Genomic DNA, 23,613 nt, shown 5'->3' on the forward strand with positions numbered 1-23,613 from the left:
TTCTAGGGTTCGCAGGTCAAGGGGTTTTGTTTGCTGGTTTAAGAGATTAGAGGTGCATCAGTGACCGGAAAAACAATTAATTTACTGAACGTATCTATTACTTTAAGGTTTTATTTTATTTAAAGTTATAAAAATATCAGCTCACAGATGTATACACCTATAGAATTTTGGGCTGACATTGCCAAACTATTCGTTTCTAAACTGTCAGTGTGCAGGAAGCCGGTTAGCCTATTTGTCTTTCAAGGTCGCAATTGCGGCAACTTCTGTAAGCTGCCTTTTCCTTTTTCTGTCTACAATTTTTACCTATTTTGTGCATTTTAGGTTCGGTTTTGAAACTGCTTTTTTGGCCAAAAATTTAGGCATTTGCGGTTAAACTGCGGTCTAACAGGTGCTATAAAAGCCAAAGTCCAAGGATTTTGTTAATTTTCAAGTCGGCTCCACGGAAGAAGTTAGCAAGAGAGAAGCGTCCATGCGTTAGGCCAAGTAAGTTTACGTTGATATAAGTTACCGTGGCCATGATAAAACGTTGTTTCTTCGTACCTTGAGAATCGATTTATTGAGTACCTCGTTTTATAATCGGTATGGTGGTAAAGGATGACTGTAAAGTTGCCCTTTATTGACGTAAAGCCATTCGTTTTTCTTCCGTTTTTCGCCTTCAATATGCGGAAAAGTCTAGGTTAATCGTTAATGGGATTTTACCCGGAGAGAACCTTAAATGTTTATACGAGAGAAGAGTATAATCCAATTTGTTGATGTGGTGAATTTAAATTTTAACTTAATGCAATTATGGCAAATTCTCACACTCTAAAGTGCAGCAGGCTGCCAGATAAGTTTTGTCCCTAATCGTTTTTTTTAATGTAAATCTAAGTTTTTCCTGTTGTTTTTTTAATTTTTGTAACTTCCGAGCCATGTTATTAGTATTACATTGCGATCGAATCGTATCGGAAAAAGTGTAAGACCACTGACGTATCGGTGATGTAGTTTTGCCAGGAAGCGAAACTTCATCGATTGCCACCGGTCATGGGGGAGCGATGTAGTCAAATTGTAGCGGCGTTTACAGCGTTGCCGGTTACACAGTGACCTGTTTGTGCAGTCCAACAATAGAATTAACAGCGCGAAAAATCGAGCCAGCACAAAGCGCACCCGTTACTATGGAGGTTAATGTCGCCCCAAACGCCGCTCTTTTTTATCCACACCACGCTGTGGCCCTTTGTGTTTTGGTAAGCGGCGTTTAATTGCTTGATAATAAGTGTATCACGCGTGGAATTTTTATACCTTCGCTTGAGTTTACCGAAATTTTATTTTCTCACAGTCGTAGTAATGTTTACTTACCATCCACTACAAATGTTGATGTAACACGCTATCTGTCATAGCTTTCCACACGTTTGTTTCTATAGTTATACAAGTACCGGTTTCCCCTCCCCATAAACACTAATATATCATGTACGGATGGCGCCATAGCCTACCCGGTTTGTTTAACTTGGTTATACGCTCAACTCGTTCTCACGTGCGTAATGTCATCATAAGCAGTGTCGTTACGTGGTAGCGTACAATACTACAATATACCCCATTGATTTTAACACAACAGTAATCGGTTCCCGCGTTATCGTCGCTGTATCTGCCTTTCTCCCCGTCGAAACACACCGCCCAACAATGTCCTAATATATACAAGCCGAATGACGCATCAGAACACCGTGTCAAAATTCACCACTTTCGAGTTTGCATAAGGAACGACATGGGGTTCCTTTTTACCGGACATAACCAGTTTAAACTAGCTGACCATGGGCGCGGCCTTTCACGCTCAGGTTGAAGCGAATTAAACCCAACGTACGTGGAAGACGCGGTCTTCTCTTTGTTCGATCGAGATTAATTGCTTTTTGGCAAACCGTTGGCGGCTTCATGCCATTTGACCCTATCGTATCGTCGTTTTTTATTCCAACCCATTCCTAATGTAGGTGTGTAAGGTGTGGAATGCTTTTTCGCTGTGTTGATATTTCTGGTGCGTGAACGGTTTTTTCTATTTCCCTTTTCGAAATTTAAAACGAAGTGAATGCGTAACGAAAAACAATCAGAATGACTCACGAACTGACTCCTTCACGCTATGCCGGTCCGCATCGTAGTTTGTAAGTTTTTAGGGCGTTTCTATTTGTTTTAGAATTCCTATTTTTGTATAATGTTTATTTTTTTACTATAGACTAGTCAAAATATGTATTGTTCTCCTTTTTTATTTTCCATTAAAAATTGCACAGTAATGGTAAAAGAACTACAACATTAAAAAAACGGTCAAATATGAAAAAAAATCATTTTTGTTAAAATCTTATTCGGCATTTGCAGCACCAGCTATTGGCTGTTGCATGCACCTTCAAGTAATCTTCCTAAAGATCTTCTTCGCTAGAATGCAAGCCAAGAAACGTGGGTTAAACGAGTCTTAATCCAGCAAACGCAGCCGCATTGCGGTGCAAAGCAAGCGAACCTCGGCCAGTCTCTTTGATCCTTGCACCACGAAACAAGATTAGTCATGGATTAAACCACAGCGTTCAGGTCCAACGCTTTCTTGCAGTTTAAGCCATGCAATTAAAAAACAAGCGAAAATAAACGCCCAGCGAGCCTTTTCGACGTCAAACGCACAAAATCCGCCCGAAAAATGTCCGAAGCGTTAATCTTTCGTGTTGAAACAAATCTTTTGTCTCCTATACATTGTATGTATGAGGAAAATCACTTACATTGTGTACACACAAACCTATATACAACAATAAGGTTCATGGAACCGTTCGTCTTTTCGTTTATAGCAATTTAATCTAAAATAGCGCAAAACAATTAACGTTAGTCCCTTACAAATTAATTAAGAAACGACTTCCGACTGTAAACTGACGCTGATCTGAAAATATTTGAAGCTTAATGAAAATCGCGTGTATCACCTATAAGGAGATTATATGTTACTTATCTTTTATAGTTTATCTTGCCGGATTTGAGCCTAAAATTCTTCGTAGTATGGATTTTTTTTCTACCAAAAAATGAAAACAATATTTAGCTGTGCAATTTTTTTTTTAGCCTACAAAAATTCGTATATTTGGAATTCCGTGTCTTTACAAGACCGCTGCGTTAACTTTGCAACAATAATTGCCGTCGGTGAACTCTTTAACCGCACTCTGTCATCCCAACCGCAGAACCAACCAATTTACCGGCAGTGACAGGGCTGGCATCGTCGCACCCACCTCAACCGTGTGGTTTAAGCAGATGGACGTATATTGCTCCTTCGTACAACCTGGATTCCGCCTGAATTGCGCGCATGTGGCTATTTTTAGGAACAGGTGGTTTGAGCGATCACTGATATGAAAAACAATCTACCTTTTTTAAATTATGGCCAACCAACCGAACTGAGCATGCCAAATTATGGCATTTCACCGGTGGCCGTGGTGTCTATATACAGTTGTGCCAAGTATTCAGTGCCAGTTTAGACTTGTTTATACCAGTTTCCCACCACCACAAGTTTCGGTTCATCGCTTTGTACTTGCATTATTGATTCAAACAGTGATGTGTCAGCCCAGGTTACATCGTATTAATTCCAAAACGCTCGGTCCGCGCCGCAGCTCGATTTTTTACACCAGCAGTGTGAAGTGATCTAGGTGTACGGATGGATGCGTATTTCGAAAATATGGACACCACTAGACCAGTGGCACTAGTCAACTACGCAGCCATTTCCCTATTTAATCAATCAAATTGCTCTGTTGTGTGATGATATATTTCTATAAGATGCATCTTACTGCAACCTATAAACACTACTATAACGGCCTAATCGGAACGTAAAAACACGATTTGGCTGATAGGAATTATAAACGGGGTTGGCTGCGTATACAAGACTGCATTTATATTTGTTTACCTCCGGATGCTTAGTTAGCTTCACTTATACACAACACACACTAAGCAGTTGTTGCCCAGTTTACTCCAATTCCCACCGCAAATCGTCCTCGTTTCCACCCTGCCATCCAAATTCGTAGCGACCCGCTTGTTAAACCGCGGTTTTTCCACCGCAGGCATTTAAATCACAAAGATATCATATACCCATCTCCCACTTTAACAAACTCATGCCACAGTTGTCAGCCATACTTCATTAATATGTTTTGCTTGATCAGCTTCCAGTGTTCATAATTGACTTGCGGTTTCCGTTCGTTATTTCGAAATCATCCTGCTTAGCTTATCATGCCGTCACAATACCCTCTATCACGTCACTTTGCATTAAGTGTCCAAAGCCTGTCGTCCCAACGGCCCATTTGCTTCTACACTGGTGTCATCTGCATAGCGCCAATGCATCAATATCGTATAGAACTGTCTGGTACAGTTTCCGCGTCGCATGTTACTATAATCCTTCACTCTTTATTATAAAACGTACATGAATAACGTGTTTATAAAATCCTTCGGTATTATTTATATACATTAACTATAATGTTTGACCTAAAATTTACCGGTATGTAAACAGTTTATCTAGGTATGGCACTTAATTATACACCATGCTAACACGACTACCTACTTTGTCATGAACATCATGTTTTGCTACTAAATTACAAGGCAGACAGTCGCGGAGATTTTTCTAGAAAGATTAAAAAATATTCTATTTATGTTTTCGTTTAAAACATTATAAACACAAACGTCTCGGAAAGCTTACACAAAAAGTGTACCGTCAAAATGTATATGAATTTTGAGAATACATGGTAAATACGAAGCAGTTACCCATATTCGTTAGAATCGTTATAGCTAGCCCTATATATTGTATCACGGGACAACAAGGCCTCTAAATATAACTGGACCGTCACACTCCTAACTTACCGCCGCATACATACATGTACAGACAGCACCACAAACGCAATAACGTATCGAATGTCAACCCTTGACCCAGCATTAGATCTTGTGCCCGCCTCGCCCGACCCTATTTTTAAAAACAAATTAAATCCCGAGCTGGCTTTCATATTCAGTATTCGAACCGACATTTAATGAAAGCGGCCATGTTCATTGACGAGGTCAATTATTCCGCTTCAAATACACGACTTTTAACGAAATAATATTTAATGGCTTACGCACGAGAAATCGACAAAACGTCAGAAGAATGACAAATAGCACCACTTCGATTATGTGCGTTCTGCTTTTCTTGACTGGGTTTTGGACCCATTATCTTAATACTACGTTAAAAATTAAACAAAAAACGTTTTTTGTCAACCGAGTATTCAACATTATGTAACCCATATTTTGAGTAAAATTTTACGTAACGAGAAGTGTGGATCCATTTCTATTTAAATCTTATTTTAAAGGAAAAAGCTCGATGTGTGTATTGAATAAACCGCCGATTTAAAAGCACCACCATTCGATTCGTCAAAACCGCTATTTTAAGCTTCAAACCATTTTTTTGCAATGAGTCATAAACCTTACCGCGTATATATATTAAAATGGTAAAAACGATTTAAAAACTAATTTAAACTTTTCAAGAACTGTACAAAGGTACCTGTATGTTTGTTCGCCTATGAATATATACACACCACTTTTCTATGTAGTTATTTTCAAAGACCGTTGGCGTTGCGGCGACGTTTTCTCAAGCCGCGCCATTAAATTCTCTTTAATTATTTGATCGATTTTCGCTTTTAATTGACTTACGCTCGAAGGCTACGAGCGAGCGGCGTACGCCAGCTAATACATTTTCCGTGTTTTCTCTTGGCAGGCAGATAAATGAAAAACTTTTCGTTATCTGATCAACGCTACGTCGTGATCTGTAATTAATCGCGTGTTACCGAAAGCTAGCGAGCAGTGTGTCTCACCAGTTCCTAATTAATTTGCGGTCACTCTTGTGTATACTTCCTCATGTATTGGCGAGGTCTACGCGGTCGCTTAAATCGCTTTGTTAAGCACTTCATTGCGGTCCACATTACCATAGCTAAAAAAGACTACGTTTTTTTACGTTTAAAATATCCATTAAAAATAAGTTTTGTATTGCTACTGTAATAATCAGGCGCTGGTTTGACGTTTATCTGTTGAAAAGTTCTTATATGCTAATATGAAGTGAAATTTGGTTTAATATTATTAGGAAACACGCTTTTGGTCTGTATTCCACGCACGCTCACTCGTAGCAGCTCGCATCTAGACAGCGACCAAAATTTACAAAGCAGACGATATGTACCAGTAATTACCTCGTCTCTTTTAGGCCTTTAATTGTTGGTGATCCGGCCATACTATTACGCGACAAAAACATGCACCTGAAAGTGGCCGGCGCCAACAGATCCTCTTACGCAGGTCGTACAAGGATTTAGCAGCCATTTCCCTGCCCCAAAGAGCCGCAATATCGGGAATCAAAACAAACGATCGGAGACAAGCGAGCGTTCAGTCGCAAATTTGACCCACCGTTGCAACACCGTATGTTTACCTAACAGCTAACATGGGCTTCGGCGACTAGGGTATTATTCCAACCGTCTCGATAACATTCCGACGCCGGCGTGCTGCATCAAATATTTATAGCGCTAAGGCGTGTTCCCTGGACGATAAGAAGGAATCTCCCATCCTCAGTCAAGTTGATTTGTCTTGTAATTTGTCCTGCGCTCCCGCGAGATTAAAGCCGGGAAGATATATCTTTTCACTCTCTGTCCGGTTATCGCGTGTTGCAATAATCCAACCGCAAAACTCCTTTCTCAATACGCGTCGCGAATTCGCATTGCTTGTTGTGCAAACTATACATTGCTTCTCGCACGGTATAGCTAATCCGCCGCTACACCCTATCGCCTCATCTTGCATATTTATTACTTACAAAGTGGCGAAGATTTCTCTCCAATGCGCCGACGGCACCCTGAGCAAAGCAACAAACAAACGCTATACGTTCACAGTGCGGCTGTTGTCCAATTTCAGCCGCGCGGGCAAGGATCAACCGTTCTCTGTTTACTAATTGCTTGTTAGCAAGGATAAGCCACACGAGAACTGAAGTAGCGCTTTCCCTTCAGCCCGATCTATTGTCTCGCCCTCTACCTCGTTTCACCGCAGTTTCAAACTCAGTGGGACGGCTTGGTTCAAAAGCAAAAAAGCAAATTCACCTGCATAACATATTTACAGTTCTTTTTTGTCATTTGATACAAAAGCCGGCATTGCAGCTCCACTGGCCGCAGTCGGCCGTGCGATACAAGGAGTCGTAAACAGTCGAATCACGCAAATGCATCACGAAAACTTTCGCCGTGTGACGTAATTATCATAAGCATCTTGGCACGAGCGCCATGTTCATTTAGAAGAAGATCCATATCTCGTGTATTTGCCTTGTCGATGGAAGCATCGTCTGGCGCGGTCATTAGAAGATACCAAACGCCTTTTTCGCGCCGCGTTCGCCAGTCCATGTGATCTTCGTAGCCATGTCACACCTCAGCAAGTCGAGAGCCCGTTTCCGCCGTAGTTTCGCCCGGTATCTCCTGGTTCAGGAATTATTACGCACAGGAAGGACAGCAGACCGAACTCGGCTCGAAACTAGTTTTTATCCGAAGTATAAATTCCCGGGGACGAGGTCGATGTTTACAAATTGGATTTTCTAACTTAGGTGACCTATCCCCGTATCACTACAAGTCTAGGACAGACAAGTAAACAGATCAGTTTTCGCTTAGTTTCTATCTGTGTAAATTGCAAGTTAATCTAGTAAGGTGAGGGTAATGGGCCAGTAATATGATTATCGTAGATACCGTAATGTATTCAGGTCTCTCCTACCTATTTAAGATAAGGAAGCCTTATTCCAAGAGCTATGAATAACGCAGTTGTATGGTTGGTCTATTACTATTAGCTTGGAGCGTATAACAGTACCGTTGAGAATAAGCGAAAGTGGGTAGGTTTATTATATGTGTAAACAGTTGTCTTTTACGGTAAATATTCGCATTGTATACTGTCACACAGGTGCCCTTATCGCATGACCAGTTTACCTCGACGTTTATGATTGTTTAGCGCCGAATTTTACGCGCCGGTTTCCCGCATAAACACCCGACTCCACCGATGTGGGCGGTCGACACAGTTGTCTAATGGATCCCCGTAATGCATTTAGCAATGAATGACAGCTAGATTGTTTGACTTGTCACTCGAAGCGTTAACTGTCGTCTTAACATCCTAATGACAACTTGCGCATTTTTGGCTGGGAAAACGACGCGAATAAACAAAATTAAATAAAACACGGAATCAGAAACGCTATACGAAATTACAGCGATGATAAATATTAATTAAATTTCCGCAATCATGGGAGTGTCGCTTTCGGTCTTACCCACTGTCGCTTATCCACGGCCTATATTGATTCGTATATCACTGCGATATATATCTAAGTCGATGAATCCGCTATTTCGACGCCTAAGAAAGGGTAGATTAATGAAATAAAGCGGGATGTTATGTTTAGAAGAGCCGTGAAATCATTTAACAATAGAAACCAAAGTCTCGGACCCCAGACGCGACCAGGATATTTTCTTTATGTGTTTTCACGCACCGTATGCTCTTTGTAGGACTTTAGAATATTATAACGATAATTTTTTAGCCCTGTGTGGCCGTATCCGTTATATCTTTTGTTAACTGCCTCACACAACAGAAACTGTTGATAATTCAGAATGGCAACGGGTATACATGGCTCAGTATACATAATTCATGCGCGCAATAAACGTTTTCAGTTATAGTTTCGGCAAATTCTCCAAGACCTAATTGAAAACGGGAGTGCCAAGGATAAGAGACAACTAAACGAACTCGTCTCCGTTGTTTGTGTTATTTTGCGACGGCCATGGACCACAAAAGCCGAGTGCGTGAGTCGCTGTTGTTTTTGGTATAGCACGGTCCGTTTCCCCCCAAACATTCGCGCGTTATTTTCACCCGAAAGCTTTCAGACCACTGCAGCACCGAGAACCATGTATAGTAAACATGTAGTTCACTGTAGGCTTTGTAAAATTATACTTTAGGTGGTCTTTTATACAGCATGTCACCACAGACTTATCAGATAAATATAGCATTCGTTGGGCTGTGCTAAAAGAATATGACAGTGCACTTCTATCCATCATACTAAGTTGTTACGTGCGCTTGTGTAACGGTCATTAATGTGACCGTGTATCATAATCTCTATCATAACCATGGCGTTGGGCGACGTACGGCTGACGAACGAGGCGTATATGTCTTTCCGATCAATGTTTTCTTCGTGTGATGTTGCTTCTTAAAGGAAACTGACACATTAGCGAAATCACCATAAGAATTAACTGCATTAAGGACCGATCTCAATCATCGTAGCCTTTGGTTCCAGATAACGGGCAAATTGATGCGTTCCGCCTAAAAGAAGACGAGGCGATCAGCCGCTCTCTTATGACATTAGGTGACAGATAAAGAAGCCTAGGGCCATCTTGGCGAACCAGCTTGGTCGAGTAACGCTAAAGTCTTAACGTATTATGTCATTGCGCCGATCACCATATAACAGTTGTAGTGTTAACTGGATTATTGACCGTTGGACGTCGTTTACCGCTCGCAATCGCAAACTAATAACTCGATCCGTGTCGCGGAGTCGAACTCCGATCGTATTTATTGTTCTGACTTATTAAGGACCTGATTGCGAACATGTTCTCAAGCCCCGAGTGTATATCGACAATCGATGGTGCTTTCCGAGCTGAAACCACGACGACAAACGAGCCAGTAATCGGTTTACGATCACCGTGACTGTCATTTAACACTAGCAAGGACCGCTAATGGCGAGATTAATGACTCGAATCTCGTTTGCTTGTAGAAGGGTATTGGAAAATAGCAATGCGGTTGCATGGGCAGATTTACAATGGAAGACCTGACTTTACGTGTTGCTGTGCATTCAGTTAGAGCGAAAACTCTGTTGTTTATTGTTTTCTAAAGTCTTTGAAAAGCCGCTGTAGTAGGTTACTGTTAACAGGGCAAGCATTCACCAGAAAAAAAGTCCCTCTCCAACAGGAATTCACTTAATGGCAGTGCTAAGTAGTAACAAGTTCTCGGAATGCAGCCTCACCTTTTATGTCCATTCCGTAGCCCGTATCTACACAACGCGCCCGCGAATTTGCGGTTTACTCGTCGCAATTTCCATCAGCTACGAGAACCCGTTGTTCTAGCAAACAAACGACGGCTGGTGAGCGCCTATTCAATCCAACCGACCGAATAATCGACTTGTTTGGTTTCGTTTAATCGTGTATTGTCCGCATGGCAGGGACCTCGCTTACAGATCGCTCAAACTAGCGGCACCTCTCCAACACTTGCATTGTTCCGAGTGCAAACGGAACAAGTTAACAATCACAAGAGCTGAAACTTAACCCGCCACCCCCAGTGAAAGGGAGTTTAACAAACTCTACGAATCTCATATCGTTTCTCACGGACCCCCACGCCTTTGTCCCACTCTACCGTCGTCTTGTCTTTACTGTTGTGAACGGTGACGGTTTTTAGTGATGTCTGGTTACTTGATAACTCGACCACTATACCGAGCAAGCGTCCGGAAATCTATACACGGATCCAGGTGTTTTGTTTCGCCAGCAAAGCAGCAGTCAGTGTGAGCTTTAATCCCAGATAGCTGGGTAAACTTGAATTCTAAGATTAGAGGCTGCGTAATCAGATACTCGCCAAAGAGCTTGCAAGTTTGGAGGAGTAGTGGTTAGTTTTCTAATGACAGGTTTATGTGCCTCGTACCAGTGGTATCACATCTCTATGTAATGGGTCAAGAATTTATAGCTTTTCACATTGACTCGCCAGTCGCATACCATTACCACCGCATCAAAACGCACAACGTATGTACGATTGCTGGAATGTCGCAATTATAATATCCAAACACGCTCATATAAGTGTTTGCTAGTACAGTACTCGGGCGTATATTTTTAGATTTTCAGTCGCAACTGTAGCCTTTCAGTTTCGAACTTGGTCAATAACTCGATATACCTGATTCAACTAATCTATCCGCCTTAGAATCCGACGGAAGACGCCCGCCACCTATATCTATGGATTATCCGCTCGTAGGGTTGAGCCAAATGCGCTTACCGAGCTTTAAAAAGCCGTACTTCGATCAATCATGCTACCTTAACCTATATATACTGTCGAAAACTTGGGCACATGCCGAACAGCAATCACACCAGTAGCGTTGAACGATGCTGTCTTCGCGACGATATGTGTTTAGAGTTTTCGCTTGAACGCGAACCAACAAAAATCAAAACGCTTTAATGGAAACAAAGTCTTTGTATGCCGCTTCTATATGAATAGAACGAGACCCGTTTTATTGAAGATTGGTTAAGAGGTGTTTATTTCGTAGTTTTCGTGTTTCACGCTAAAAGTTTAAAACGTGCAGTGTCGTAGATAATAATACGATACTTTCAAAGTCAATACTCAATAGCCATACTTCAAACCAGACTGTTGATTCAAGAGTCTCAAATTAAGACTGGCGCTGCGGTTTTTCAAGTTTCAACTGAAGAAAATATCAAAAACCAAAAAAATTCGCCTTCACAATTAAGTGCTTTCAATTGTCGTTGAATCATTCGTCTGATCCGCTTTGTTTTCACACACGTCTGAAAACCAGCAGACCGTAACGCCCCAGAAACGGGCCCCGAATTGGCTTTATTTGTCGCGTGGCTGGATTAAGGTGATCTCACCCCAACACTGTTCATCGCTCATCGGGTATAGACTTGTTTCATGCTCCACCGACATGGGGTTCATACTGATCTGCTTAGGGTAGTTGTTGGTATAACCGACCCCTTAAGAGGTTGCGTATTTCTCCTGCTTTAATCGTCATCAAGACTCAAAAAACATATGATTCATAGCCACAAACAGAACCACTTGCCCCAGGAAGCTCACCCCAAAATTTCGTAACGCGTGCTTAAACTTCTACGCTACGACCGACACGCATTCAATTTCCGCCCACTTATTCACCCCAATGCATCACCGGGCCAAGTGGTACTTCCTAGCCCAGCCACGCGTAGCTGCTACCCGCTTACAATCAAGCCCTAATCTAGTAACCGAACTCCACTGCAAAGTATTCCCCCAGGTGCTATAGATAGCCCCAGAACCCGCATAGTTCCGAATTCGTTCGCTGAACGAACGCGCCTCCAGGTTTCCTTATCACGCGACAGGTAGTAGTAATAGTATTTTCGCTTTAAAATGTCGATGGGAACGAAGAGATAAGCTTTCAATACACACTGACATATGTATATGTAACGGGAGGTCATTTTAAGCAGGGCATGGGAAAATGAGTAATAACCAAGGAAAGCATCTCGCGGTCGCTTAAATCGCTTACGCACCATTAATTACGTAAACAAAGGTGACATCTACCAACAGTGTAAGCTGGATGTGAAGATTTCTCGCAGATTAGTCGCTAACTAAGCACGACGCTCTGTTGTGGAAGCACGTACGAGAATTTTCGGCCGTTCACACTTCACCTGTTGAAACGTGCGCCAAAATCGCTTTGTTTCAGAACGTAAGCAGAAAACTATTCACTAGGAGATAAGATGAGCTCAGATTTTCGGTTGTTGTTGTGTTAGTTGTTTGCACGCTGTATCAGAGCCAGGGCGCAATGAAAGCCAAGATGCGGCACGAGGACCAGAACAATGGCAGTCCCTCAGTGACAAGTTGTTAAGTGGCCATGCATCGTAACTGACCAGAGACGTGACGGTTACTTGGCAGAAGCGATATCTAGGTCTTATTCCTTCACTTCTCAGATGCGTGTGGTATTTCTTACGGGACAGCTCGCTCCGTGACGTCAGGGTACGCCCGATCAGGAAAAGACGGAGGTTTCAATGTGTTGGCTGACAAGTTTCACATATACCTTCAGTCCGAAAATACGCTAATGGCTGAGCACACATAGTATGGGTAGCGCGCTCGCCAGAGCACATCGGGTGACGAGGAAATGATACCACTCAACTGGAATCTGCAGGTGTACAGGGCAAGTTAGAACAGAGAAACCGCATTCAGCATGACACAGAATTACAGCGTAGGCGATTTATGTTTGCCCGGCGCGTCGTCGCTTGAAGAAGTAACTTGTTTGAACAACCCCGCGTCATACCTGGGCTCTGTAATTCATTAAACTCCTCAATGAGTTCCGTTAAAGTTACGAGTCCGCCTATCGCGTCAAATCGGTCAGCAGTGTGTGTATACCAGGTTAATTTTTAACCTAGGACGACAAAGAGAAGCGATTTTTGTTTAAGCAGTAATAAGGTTCCTTTAGCGTAGCAGGCAGTCGCAAGAACTGGGTGTGGACGCCCCGGTTTTCTTGTGTATTCAGACGACGTTTAAACTCATATTCCCAGATAGTTTACAACCCAATTGAATATAGCGACCTAGTTACATATATAAAAGGTTGAATATAATCGTCGAACGATGTGTCTTATAGATTCTATGCCTGGTCAAACCGTGTTATTAAGCGTAATTTCGCCTTCTTATCGTGCCAAATCATGACTAGATTTTCGCCCGTTTAAGCCCAGTACAACAGCACACTGTAATTGACCATAGCATTCAGCGCAACCGGGCGTGGAGTACAGGAAAGCGAGCTTAGGCCGTACAGACACCGATGTTCCGGCCGTAAACACAATCAGATGTAGTTTAGTCGCGCAGGATTACCTATATACCCCTTTGCTTGCGCGTGGCGTGACTTGGCAGCGTAGGCCAGGAAAGCAAGGGTGTCATTGCGTTTCTGCATCGCCGGTTTCGCAGATTGAAATTAAAGCGGACCCCGGCAGTACAGCGCACCTGCAGCGCTTGTCTATTTAACTTTATGTCCGTCGACCGTAAGCAGGAGGCTTGCCAACAGATTGAGGGATATCTTTCAATAAAAACTTTTTTTGTTCAGGTGCTAGGCGACCTTACTGTCATATTTTTGTAAAAATATTTAAAATTCCGAAAAACTGTCAAGAAACAAGAGGATTTACGTCATAAACCGGTGTATACTGTAATACATTCCAAGGTGGGAGCGGCCAAAGGATCAAACGACTAGTGTCTCGTATAAGATGGGGAAAAATTGGTTAATACCAGCTCTCTTGACGTGTTTGACAGGTAATAGCTTTAAATTGGTTCATATTTATAACTTTAATAAGCGATTGACAGATAAATTACACTTAAACGTATATTAACTGCCAGCATACATCGTAAACAGAGCCATGTCTGCGTTATTAATACGATCTATTTATTCATGGTATTTTTATGTACAGCTGAAGTCCTATGCGCAAGCATGGACCCTGTCATAGTGGAAGACCCCTCTGACGTCACCGTACGTCAGGGCGATGACGTCACATTGCGGTGTGTGGTGGAAATGCTAGCATCGGACGAGGAACGACCAGTATTATGGATGAAAGATGGATTCGCGCTCGGATATGAAAGAGATTTACCGAGTAAGTTTATTACTTTATTAAAATATATCTTTAGACAAAAATTCACTTAAGATTGCCGCTTTAACGTTAATTTAAATCTACTGCGGTAGGATAGTGATAAATCAGCCTTTGTTCGCTGTCCACTTAGATTTGATAACAACCTTACGACGTCCAATCTTCAACTACCTTATTGTGTACCAACTCCGTAATTGGGGTTAGCAGACCACTTGACGTATTTCCTTTCACGCGTCACGGTCAAACTGACAATCTTGTCTCGTTCGTGACCGAAGCAGCTTAAACCATTCGCCCTATTATCGCCATAGCGCCAATTAAGAATCGCCACAATTAACCACGCCGATTCTCGCATACGTTTTTTGGACAAAATCCGCCAAAAAGCTAAATTCCTCAAATGCTTGAACCGTAGTTAAACATCCTTAGTGGAGGTAGGTTTCCTTTAACCGGAGACGACCGCAAAAGCCAGCAATTAAATACGGGAAGGCCGAATTCACACCCGAACGGCAGGCATTCTCTTTAATCATCTCAAAATACGTCATTCTCTCTAGACAAGGTCGAAAAAGGAAGTCACTCCCATAGCTATTCAAGTTAAATGTATAAAAACGACAGTTGAAAGTGTTGGGCAATGTTTTATGTACAATTCCGGCACATATCCTTTTAAGCCAAAAATCGCTATTTTTTATTTTTTTAAAACTCTTTCCTTATTTACAGACTGGGAACGTTACTCTATGGTTGGCGACGTATCTATTGGAGAATATAACTTGTTAATTCGAAATGTTAGCGCCATGGAGGACGAATGTGGGTACCAGTGTCAAGTAACAAAGCACAGACTGGGTTCGAAGACTGCCAGAGTCACTGTACAAGGTATATTTTGACACACTCTTTATAAAACAAAAGAACTAAATGGGCGTTTAGACTTTTGTGACTAATTCACTGGCATTTTACTGATTTCTTGTTTTTTAAAAAAAGTGAATATAAACGTATAGCCCTATATAGTATATGATATACTATATGGGGCAAAGGGTATGCATACTTATTCACTGTGCCTCGGAACCGGCTTTAAATAAACAGCCATATTGTAGAGTACACACGAAAATCTGTTCGTGTTTGCTGTAGGATTATGATATCAGTTATCCCAACCTAAACCTTGGAGGAATAGGCCAACCCCGGCCTAAATCTAAAAAAAACATGGCTTGCCATGCTGTCGGGCCTTAATATAAAATAGATAGCCTAAACCGTTTTCTTTATAGTCCCACCCACCGGCCCTGAGATCGACAGTTTAGTGGATATGAGAATGAACGTAATAGCCAACAGAGAGAATGAGATTTCTTGCCGAGCGTTTGGTGGAAAACCAGCGGCCCAGCTACACTGGTACCGAAGTAAGTCAATTACTAATCCGATTAAGAAATATGGGATATTATGTATTCATGTTATAAAATATTTCATTTTTTTCTTAGACGGGATTGAAATAACCGATGACGTCACGAATGGCATCACCGGCCCCGTAGCCATGGTGTTCAACACAACATCAACCTTACGCATCACGCCAAGACCGGATGACGTGGACGCAACTTACGCATGCGTGATGACGAGTGACGTACTTCCTGCTGACGAAGCTGGTCGAAAAATGATGCGACTTAATATATTGGGTGAGGATATACTACTATCTATTGCAAGTATAAAATCTATCGTAGTTTAAACACTGATATTGAACATGAGTAGCCATTTTCAGAAATTCAGTAGGTTTAATTTTTTCTACTTACAGAACCGCCAGTGGTGACAGCTACATTACCAGATGCGGTGCATGAACATGATATAGTTACTGCAGAGTGCTTAGCTGAAGCAGATCCTCCTGTGACGTCATACAAGTAAGTGTTACGTCACATAGAGGCGGACTTATACCATAAAGGCGTGCCTAAAAAATGTCAAAATTAAAAAAATACCAAGTTTTTAAAAAAAAGCTCTAAAAACAATCAGTTTTTTTAAATAAAGAAACACTAAAGATTTTTTTGAAACATAAAGCAACACTATTTTTTTAACTAGCTTATTGATACGTTCCAGATGGTACATCAACGGTGAGCTGCAAAGTGGTGAAACATTGCAAAAATTCCACCTTGGTACAGTTGATAAGGCTTCCCACCGAACCACTATTAGTTGCGTGGCTACTAACGAGGCCGGGGACTCGGACCGAAGCGATGTCGCATTGGAAGTCTTATGTAAGTTTGTATTACAGTATTTAACGTATAGGTTACAGTTTAAATAAATAGCTAATAAGGACTACTGGGTTGGAGCGAATACCGTTTGAAATTATTTGTAATGCAGATTGGTATAGTAGGGTGGGGGAAGTTGGGACACATTTTAACTCTATTTTCTCGTCCAATGTGGTAGTAAACAAGGAACATTCAAAGAATTATAAAACTATATGCTTAAAACTCCCATAGACCGTTGTTAACTGTTTAAAACACGATCAGGATATTCGTATATTATGCGCCGAAGGTGTCCCATCTTTCCCCATCCTACTATCTGCAACCCCGCTTATAACTGATTAAATGGCATTGATACGCTTTAATTTATGTGCGTCATACAGAAATACGCTTTTACCGAAGCGTAACAGATTGGTATGGACAGAGCTGCGGTTCAGTCTGTATTTTCTAAATACACTAATACCGTTAAGTGTCTTCTGTAAGACATACGCCCACAATGCTTTTACATTTGTATTGATACTAAAAAATCTAATGTTTCAAATTGTTCTTAGATGCTCCTGTATTCATAAACGGCACCGATGAAATAACGTCAGAGGTTGGTGGGAACGTCACTCTTCGCTGCGAGTGGGAATCGAACCCTGCACCTTCGGTTCGATGGCTACGTAACGGCGAAGTGGTGGGAAGTGGGCAACAACTTCAGTTATACCATGTTACTCAGTCGGATTCGGGATCCTACACTTGCTATGCAGACGCTGAAAATGTAAGTTAGATATGTTATAAACTGATAAGTATATATATTGTATAGGTACTGTGGGGTAAAATTGGATACCGTTAGCAACAAAATCCCATATTTCATGGTCGTGTTTTGAACAATTGACAGCGTTTTTTACAGTCGCGGGTCTACGGTTATATATTTCTATAATTATTCTTTGTTTACCACTAAATAGGACAAGAAAATAGTGAAACTTGTTTCATATTACCCTACCCTACTATATTTGTAACCTTCTTTTTTGAAAAAGTAACCAATGCGGAAAAATGTTAACAAAAGTTGTGCATAACGCTTTCGTAAATCAAACTCGTATAGTTGTCAGTTGTCACTTGAATTTAACGATTCCATTCACTCAGGTTGGTGACGCAAAGATGACGTCACGATTAACAGTACGAGGTCCTCCCATATTCGACAGCTCTGACACTCAATACGTCAGCATGGGTGAGGAGGGCGTTGTTAACTGCGCGCTGTGGAGTCGACCAGGAATGCAGACAGTGGTAAGTCCTCACGTTTCCTGTTAAAAGTTCTTGTCGGGTTTTGCAACATAAATGTTTTTAGTCGAAATTTGCAACAACAAAAATGTATGTTGGAATTTCCAACAAAATAAAAAAAATGTTGGAATTCACAACAACAAAAAAGTTTTTGTCGGAATTTGAAACAAAAATCTTTTTCTTCGCAGAAATGGACGTGGTCAGTCAAAGGCGTGAGCTACACTCTTCTCGGTAACGCCTCCGTGACGTCACACGGGACCGTCGCATCTGACGTCACTACCAATGACGTCAAATATCGGGGTATTTTCCAAACAGGAGACACATTCGCTAGACTAAGCATTGCTAAGATGCGCAAAGAGGATCTGGTGTCTTACACATGCACAGCAACCAATAGTTATGGGGAGAGCGCTTTGCTTATAACGTTAGAAGAAGGTAAGTTGTAACGTTAATTATTAACGGCTAATATAAACCTATCTAACATCCATATTAAGAACATAATACACAAAGCAATATTGGGTCATTTTTGCGTTTTTTTTTGCCGGCCTAAACATCTCGCCAGGTAATTGTAATGTAGAATGATCATTGCCAAAAAATATGTTTTAAAACGGATTTTTTAAAACTTTTTTTTTCCGTCTTAGATACAAGTGGAGCTGATGATGTCATGATGTTGGGGGTTGCTATCGGAGGAGCGATTGGAGGAGTCTTTCTGATCATCATATTTATCGTCATCATGATTCATTGCGCGAGATCTAGGAGACAACGAAAGTCGACAAACTTTGATAAAGAAGATCAGAGCACAAGCGGATCTCCCATCGTTAGGGTAAGTAGAAGTGAATGTTATTTATGTGTCAATTTGGAGTTTAAATTGTTGATTTGGGTCCGTGAATTGGTTGTGTAAGAGGAATAAATGAATGTAACTTGTTTACCCTCGCGCGGCGGTGCAACGACAGCTGTTATAACATCGGTGTTCTGTTTTATACACCACGTGCCCGATTACGAGTTACCATATATTTATACATATTATTTTTGCTAATGTGATAATATACAAATGCTACAAAATTACCAATATTCCTGCTCTGAACTATCATTCTCTATTTTCAGCAAAACACAAGAGTCTCTGAGAAAGCTTACAATCGAGACGAGACGATTCCTATCAACCACACTGAACAGATGGGACAGTACAACGTTCGCTCATCACTCTCGTCGCATGGTGGCGCACCTGCGTCATCAGTAACTGAATCCGACGACACGAATCCTACCCCAACCTCTGGGCAAGACGACGGATATCACACAGAAGGTAAAGGACCCGAACGCTGTGCTTTATTAAACCATCGAACGTTTATAGATATTTTGGGTCAGAGACGCATTTTAACTGATGTTTTTTTCCCTACACTGTCTATCCATAGCGTATTTTAACGACTGTTGTTTTGCTGTTGATTCCCTTCTCTTCGTTGTTTTATTTAATATATTTTTTATAATTTTTAAAGAGATTTTTAGTTAAATTAGTAAGAGCAAAGTACATCATAAAAAAAGGGAAATGCATTTTTGTCAAAAACGCCACAGTGACGTCATTATACCGCTCGACAATCTCACCTTTTCCGTTTGACTCATTTTTCCTTCACGCAGAAGCAAACTCATGGAACCGAGGGGAAAATCCTGCAAAACTTTCCATGACCTCATCATCGCCTGCCAAGAGCCCAGCTACTGTGAATTCATACAGCGCATATCCACAACCGTTTACTACCGGTGTGCCCCCACCACAACAAGCATATTCGAACGACCTAGGACCGAGATACGCTACTATCTCGTACCAGGACTACCCAGCGAGAACGCAGTCTCCAGGCAGATATGCAATCGACCAAGGACCATACGACCCGACCACTCTATCCCAGCCTGTATCTGCTTTACGCTCAGTAAGCGCTATGGGTGAACGCCTCTCCCCACCCCCGGTTCGTTACGTCCAGCGCAAGTTTTCTGACGTTACTGCTCCACTGGTAAACCCCTACTCCATGGCGCCAACAAGCGGAGACTTCTACCCAGCCGCTGTACCGTACACCAACATGTACTCGTACGTCGATTCCACCCCAACGTTCGCGCCGTCAGTCGGCGGGAACCGGACCACTCCTATCCCCGCCTCGATCACTGGATCGGACCGAAACTATGGCGTTCCGGCAACCGGTTCTTCTCAGTCGTCTTTAGATAAATACGAGCGCGGCTCTGCGCTCAGTGCGACGCCGATGGCTCTACGGCCAGACGTTTATGAAAACTCCACTCGTATGAGTAACTTATCTTCGCGTATGAGTCAGTCGTCCAGATCTTCGGATTTCATTCGTCCCTTGACAGCGCGCATGGCGACGCATGTTTAATAAAAAAAAATGCTGCGAATAATGAAGACGTCCGTCCGCGGTGCTGGAGACAATCAAGACAGAACGCCAATCGCATTTCTTGACAATTTCATTTCAATTCTATTTGAGAGGGTATGAGTAAGCTTGAACATTTTTATTTGGTCTGAGACAGGTTTGCACCGACGTGCCTTTGCATTCGTTAATTTACAAACGGATGCTGAGAAACACATTGCACTCGTTATTGAGTGAACCGAATATATTATTTTGCAGCGAAAACTTGACAAATCTTGTATGACTTTGAACATCCACGCACTAAAACTGTTAAAGGCCGCTCCATTTCGTTACGACCATGTTTTTTTCGTTCTTCGTTTTTTTTTTATAAATCGCATGCAATTTCATTTACTCTCCCCAGCAAACGCTTGGCAGTGCGCACGGGAGCAGTTCTTTTTTTCGTTCATATCACTTCTTTTGCAAGACAAATAAAAGAAAAACATTGCTCAAAAGTAACTAAGTACTATATATTTGTTAGTTACAGAAAAACTAGTTTATAATTATTTTGATCAAAATTATATGATTGTGGGCAAGATGATACAGGAATACAGATGTTTTCACAATATGTTAAAAGTGCAACGATTAGTTTACCCTGCGTTTACAATAGCGCTCTATGCTAAATTACAAAATGCTGCAGACGGCCTTTATATAAATTTCCAAGAAAACGGGATTTAGATGAAAAAATACGTTGTGTAAATTAAGATTCCTAATGTCAGCAGTGGTTAAAATTGTAAACCTGATAAGAATTGACAAAAGCGTTAGAACATGCACAGAAAAGTGTATGTAAAACAGAAAATATATTGCATTTTCTTACTCAAATAAGTAACTTATTGCTCTTTTGTTTTAATTCTCTTCTTTTGTTTTTGTATCACCACGTTAATTGTAGTGAAGAAGTTGCCACAAAAGAGAGTAAAGAAAAGAAGGGCCAGAGCAGGGACTTGCCATTCATTGAAGTTGTATTTAATTCCTATAGTCATCAACTTGTATGCATTGTACAACTGCCACAGCTGAAATAACAAAAAATCAGATATCCAGTAAAAACTTGCAATGGTGCAGCAAACATGCTTCTAGCGCAGAGGTTATGGGTCCAAGGCTCGACGCTGAGACAATTGTGGGCGTCATTAGGGTCAAGATACTTAACGTTAACAATATTTGTTTCAACCACGTGCAATACCCATGTTATAATAACTGCCGTAACCACTCCATGGAGGAGCTAGTTAAGTTTAGATACTCTATCACTTTATTGTGTGATCATTTACAAACACTCACATGCCCAAAGAACAAGAATGGAAGAAGAAATGTAAGACCTCTCCACATCCAAGACTGAAAACCCTCTGAAAAAAGATTTTATGTTTAAAGTCTTAAAAGACCATCAACTTTGATTGAACACCAGTTGACACTCACCAACAGTCAAGTCCATATCATGTCTTTCACCCAAAGCTCTCAGTCTGTATAGGCAACCACTCTGGTAATAATACTGCATCACCTGTATTAAAATTGTATGTAATTCAAAAGTGTTGTGACACAATGGAAAAGAGGTTAATGTATTTATATTTACCTGTACCAAGCTTTGATAAATAGAGAAAGTCATTAAAACTGGCCGGAATTCTCTGTATGCCTCATTGTCACCCCTAAAGAAAAAAAAGAGTTATTTCAGATATGGGAGATAACAGTAAAAGACACTGTAACTTACCAAATAACATTTGTACCACTGAGAGCAACAGATACATAATGATGCATGACCCACCAGCCTTTTATTCTGGAAACAAAATTCAAGAATTAGCATAAAAAATAGAACATGTCACAATCCGAATTCGTTTTTAACAAAATCTGAGGTGACAATGTTAAAATGTAGTAACTCATTCAGCAAACATTAGGAACCTCATTGATTATTGTGGTGAATTCAATGTACTTTGACCTTGCTTGTTTGCATAGACAACTAAGACAGGGTCAAAGTCTTTTCAATCTAAAACATAGCGTGCTAAAATATAATGTTTCACAATTTGGTATTTAACAAGTCACATACTATGTGTTACGCGGTACGCCTATGCTACCATGTTACCCCCTGCACCCTTTAAATTACCCCTATGCTATCTTATAGAAATGTTTACCCACCTGGAACCATTTACTATCAGAATACTCTCTCTGACAGTAAGAGTGCAGTAATACCACAGCAAAACAAATGAGAACATCGCATCAAATACACGGTGGTTTAGGAAGAATACAAGAGCAACTGCAAATCCGAGAGTTGTAATACTGCAGTAAAGTTTGAATTTCTCATATTCATCCTTGTAACGAAATCTGTAAAAAAATGATTATTTAAAACAGTAGTTCTCATACAGTAGGCCATTAATGATTAATATTTAGTAGGGCAAAATAGTTATGGTGTTTTATATAGGTAAAGTATTGTGTGGCATGCCTTTTAGGCCTAGATTGGCCTATTCCCTAAAGCTAAACCGTTCATAAAATTTCTACTGAGCCAATTAGTAATGTCAATAATTTTCTAATTGCTTTTATGCCAATTTCTTTAACCTATATTATATACACTTACTTATCAGCTGTACTGTCCAATATCATATTCACTTGACCAACGATTAATCGGAGGTAGAACCTAAAAATATATATTTATATTCAGTTTAATCTATTATATTATGATATAACAATTCGAACATGTGAGAATTCTGTATGAACCTTCTCACCCATTTTTACGAGGTAGAAATTTTCCCATTTCATCCAGCGAGCGTTTTCTTTCTTCAATTTTATCAAGCAGCTCTTTCTTTTCGTTGCTAGAAGAAGTTCTGCAAAAATATAGAATTTTTATAGTTAAAAGTAAGTGTAACTTAAATAAATAAATGTAACTTGCTTTATTCTTGCATGGCCGGAAAACAACAGTGGTAAAGGTGCCCTGTTTCATACACTTCATCCCTATTTACGAGTTACCATGGAATAGCTTGTATCTTACTTTTTTAAAGATTCTTTTAAGATTTTTAGTTTTTTCATTTGTCGATCTATCTGCGATTTACATGCATTTCGTTGAGAATGGTAACTTTCTGCAGTTTTTCTATACTCTTTATTTTTCTCCTAAAAAAACAAAAGGGGTTATGTACATCGGATTACTGTTAGAACAATAGGCTATACACACTTGTACCTTCACAGACATAGCAATTCTGCTATAGAATATAACTTATATTACAAGAATTAGTTCCACAACACTTACCAAACATTTTTCATAGTCCCCGGCCAAGGCATTCCATTCTTCTTGGCAAGTTTCAAACGATATAGTTTGTCCTATGCGTTGAGCTACTTCCATTTTCCTAAAGCGATTTGCGTTGTATTACTGCACGAAACTAAGGCGCTTTTTAACAAAACTGTTTCACACGCACAAGTGTAATCGGTTGATTACGCGCCTGTATGACGAGT

The 23,613-nt window shown here is 40.8% G+C and overlaps 2 protein-coding genes across 3 annotated transcripts; one reads left to right on the top strand and one right to left on the bottom strand.

Annotated features, from left to right (window-relative positions):
* Window positions 1-331: 331 nt before the first annotated feature.
* Window positions 332-20,649, top strand: LOC100184883 (kin of IRRE-like protein 1). Of its 2 annotated transcripts, none has more exons than XM_002123996.5 (14): window positions 332-483; window positions 13,802-14,004; window positions 14,160-14,339; window positions 15,045-15,197; window positions 15,584-15,712; window positions 15,791-15,982; window positions 16,099-16,201; window positions 16,395-16,549; window positions 17,089-17,297; window positions 17,663-17,803; window positions 17,986-18,229; window positions 18,436-18,617; window positions 18,899-19,094; window positions 19,424-20,649. In XM_002123996.5, exons 2-14 carry the CDS (start codon window positions 13,959-13,961, stop codon window positions 20,161-20,163), a joined length of 2,670 nt encoding a protein of 889 aa, XP_002124032.1. In that variant the 5' UTR covers window positions 332-483; window positions 13,802-13,958; the 3' UTR covers window positions 20,164-20,649. The 2 variants fall into 2 exon arrangements, with proteins under 2 accessions (XP_002124032.1, XP_018669186.1); XM_018813641.2 differs by having other exon boundaries at window positions 19,427-20,649.
* Window positions 20,647-23,613, bottom strand: LOC100183327 (transmembrane protein 120B-A). The gene is made up of 10 exons (XM_002127469.5): window positions 23,411-23,613; window positions 23,156-23,274; window positions 22,893-22,991; window positions 22,745-22,804; window positions 22,309-22,494; window positions 21,887-21,952; window positions 21,752-21,824; window positions 21,598-21,679; window positions 21,463-21,527; window positions 20,647-21,200 (listed from the first exon to the last, which is right to left on the bottom strand). Exons 1-10 carry the CDS (start codon window positions 23,501-23,503, stop codon window positions 21,021-21,023), a joined length of 1,023 nt encoding a protein of 340 aa, XP_002127505.1. The 5' UTR covers window positions 23,504-23,613; the 3' UTR covers window positions 20,647-21,020.

The sequence above is a fragment of the Ciona intestinalis genome, chromosome 10, assembly GCF_000224145.3.
Source record: "Ciona intestinalis chromosome 10, KH, whole genome shotgun sequence".
NCBI lineage: Eukaryota > Metazoa > Chordata > Ascidiacea > Phlebobranchia > Cionidae > Ciona > Ciona intestinalis.

Coding starts and splice junctions, on each gene's coding strand:
- LOC100184883 (XM_002123996.5), top strand. CDS start 13,959: ATGGGGAAAAATTGGTTAATACCAGCTCTCTTGACGTGTTTGACAG. Junction 14,340..15,044: donor ATATGAAAGAGATTTACCGA/GTAAGTTTATTA, acceptor CCTTATTTACAG/ACTGGGAACGTTACTCTATG. Junction 15,713..15,790: donor CCAGCTACACTGGTACCGAA/GTAAGTCAATTA, acceptor TTTTTTTCTTAG/ACGGGATTGAAATAACCGAT.
- LOC100183327 (XM_002127469.5), bottom strand. CDS start 23,503: ATGGAAGTAGCTCAACGCATAGGACAAACTATATCGTTTGAAACTTGC. Junction 22,805..22,892: donor TTTCTACCTCGTAAAAATGG/GTGAGAAGGTTC, acceptor ATATATTTTTAG/GTTCTACCTCCGATTAATCG. Junction 22,495..22,744: donor TTGGACAGTACAGCTGATAA/GTAAGTGTATAT, acceptor ATTTTTTTACAG/ATTTCGTTACAAGGATGAAT.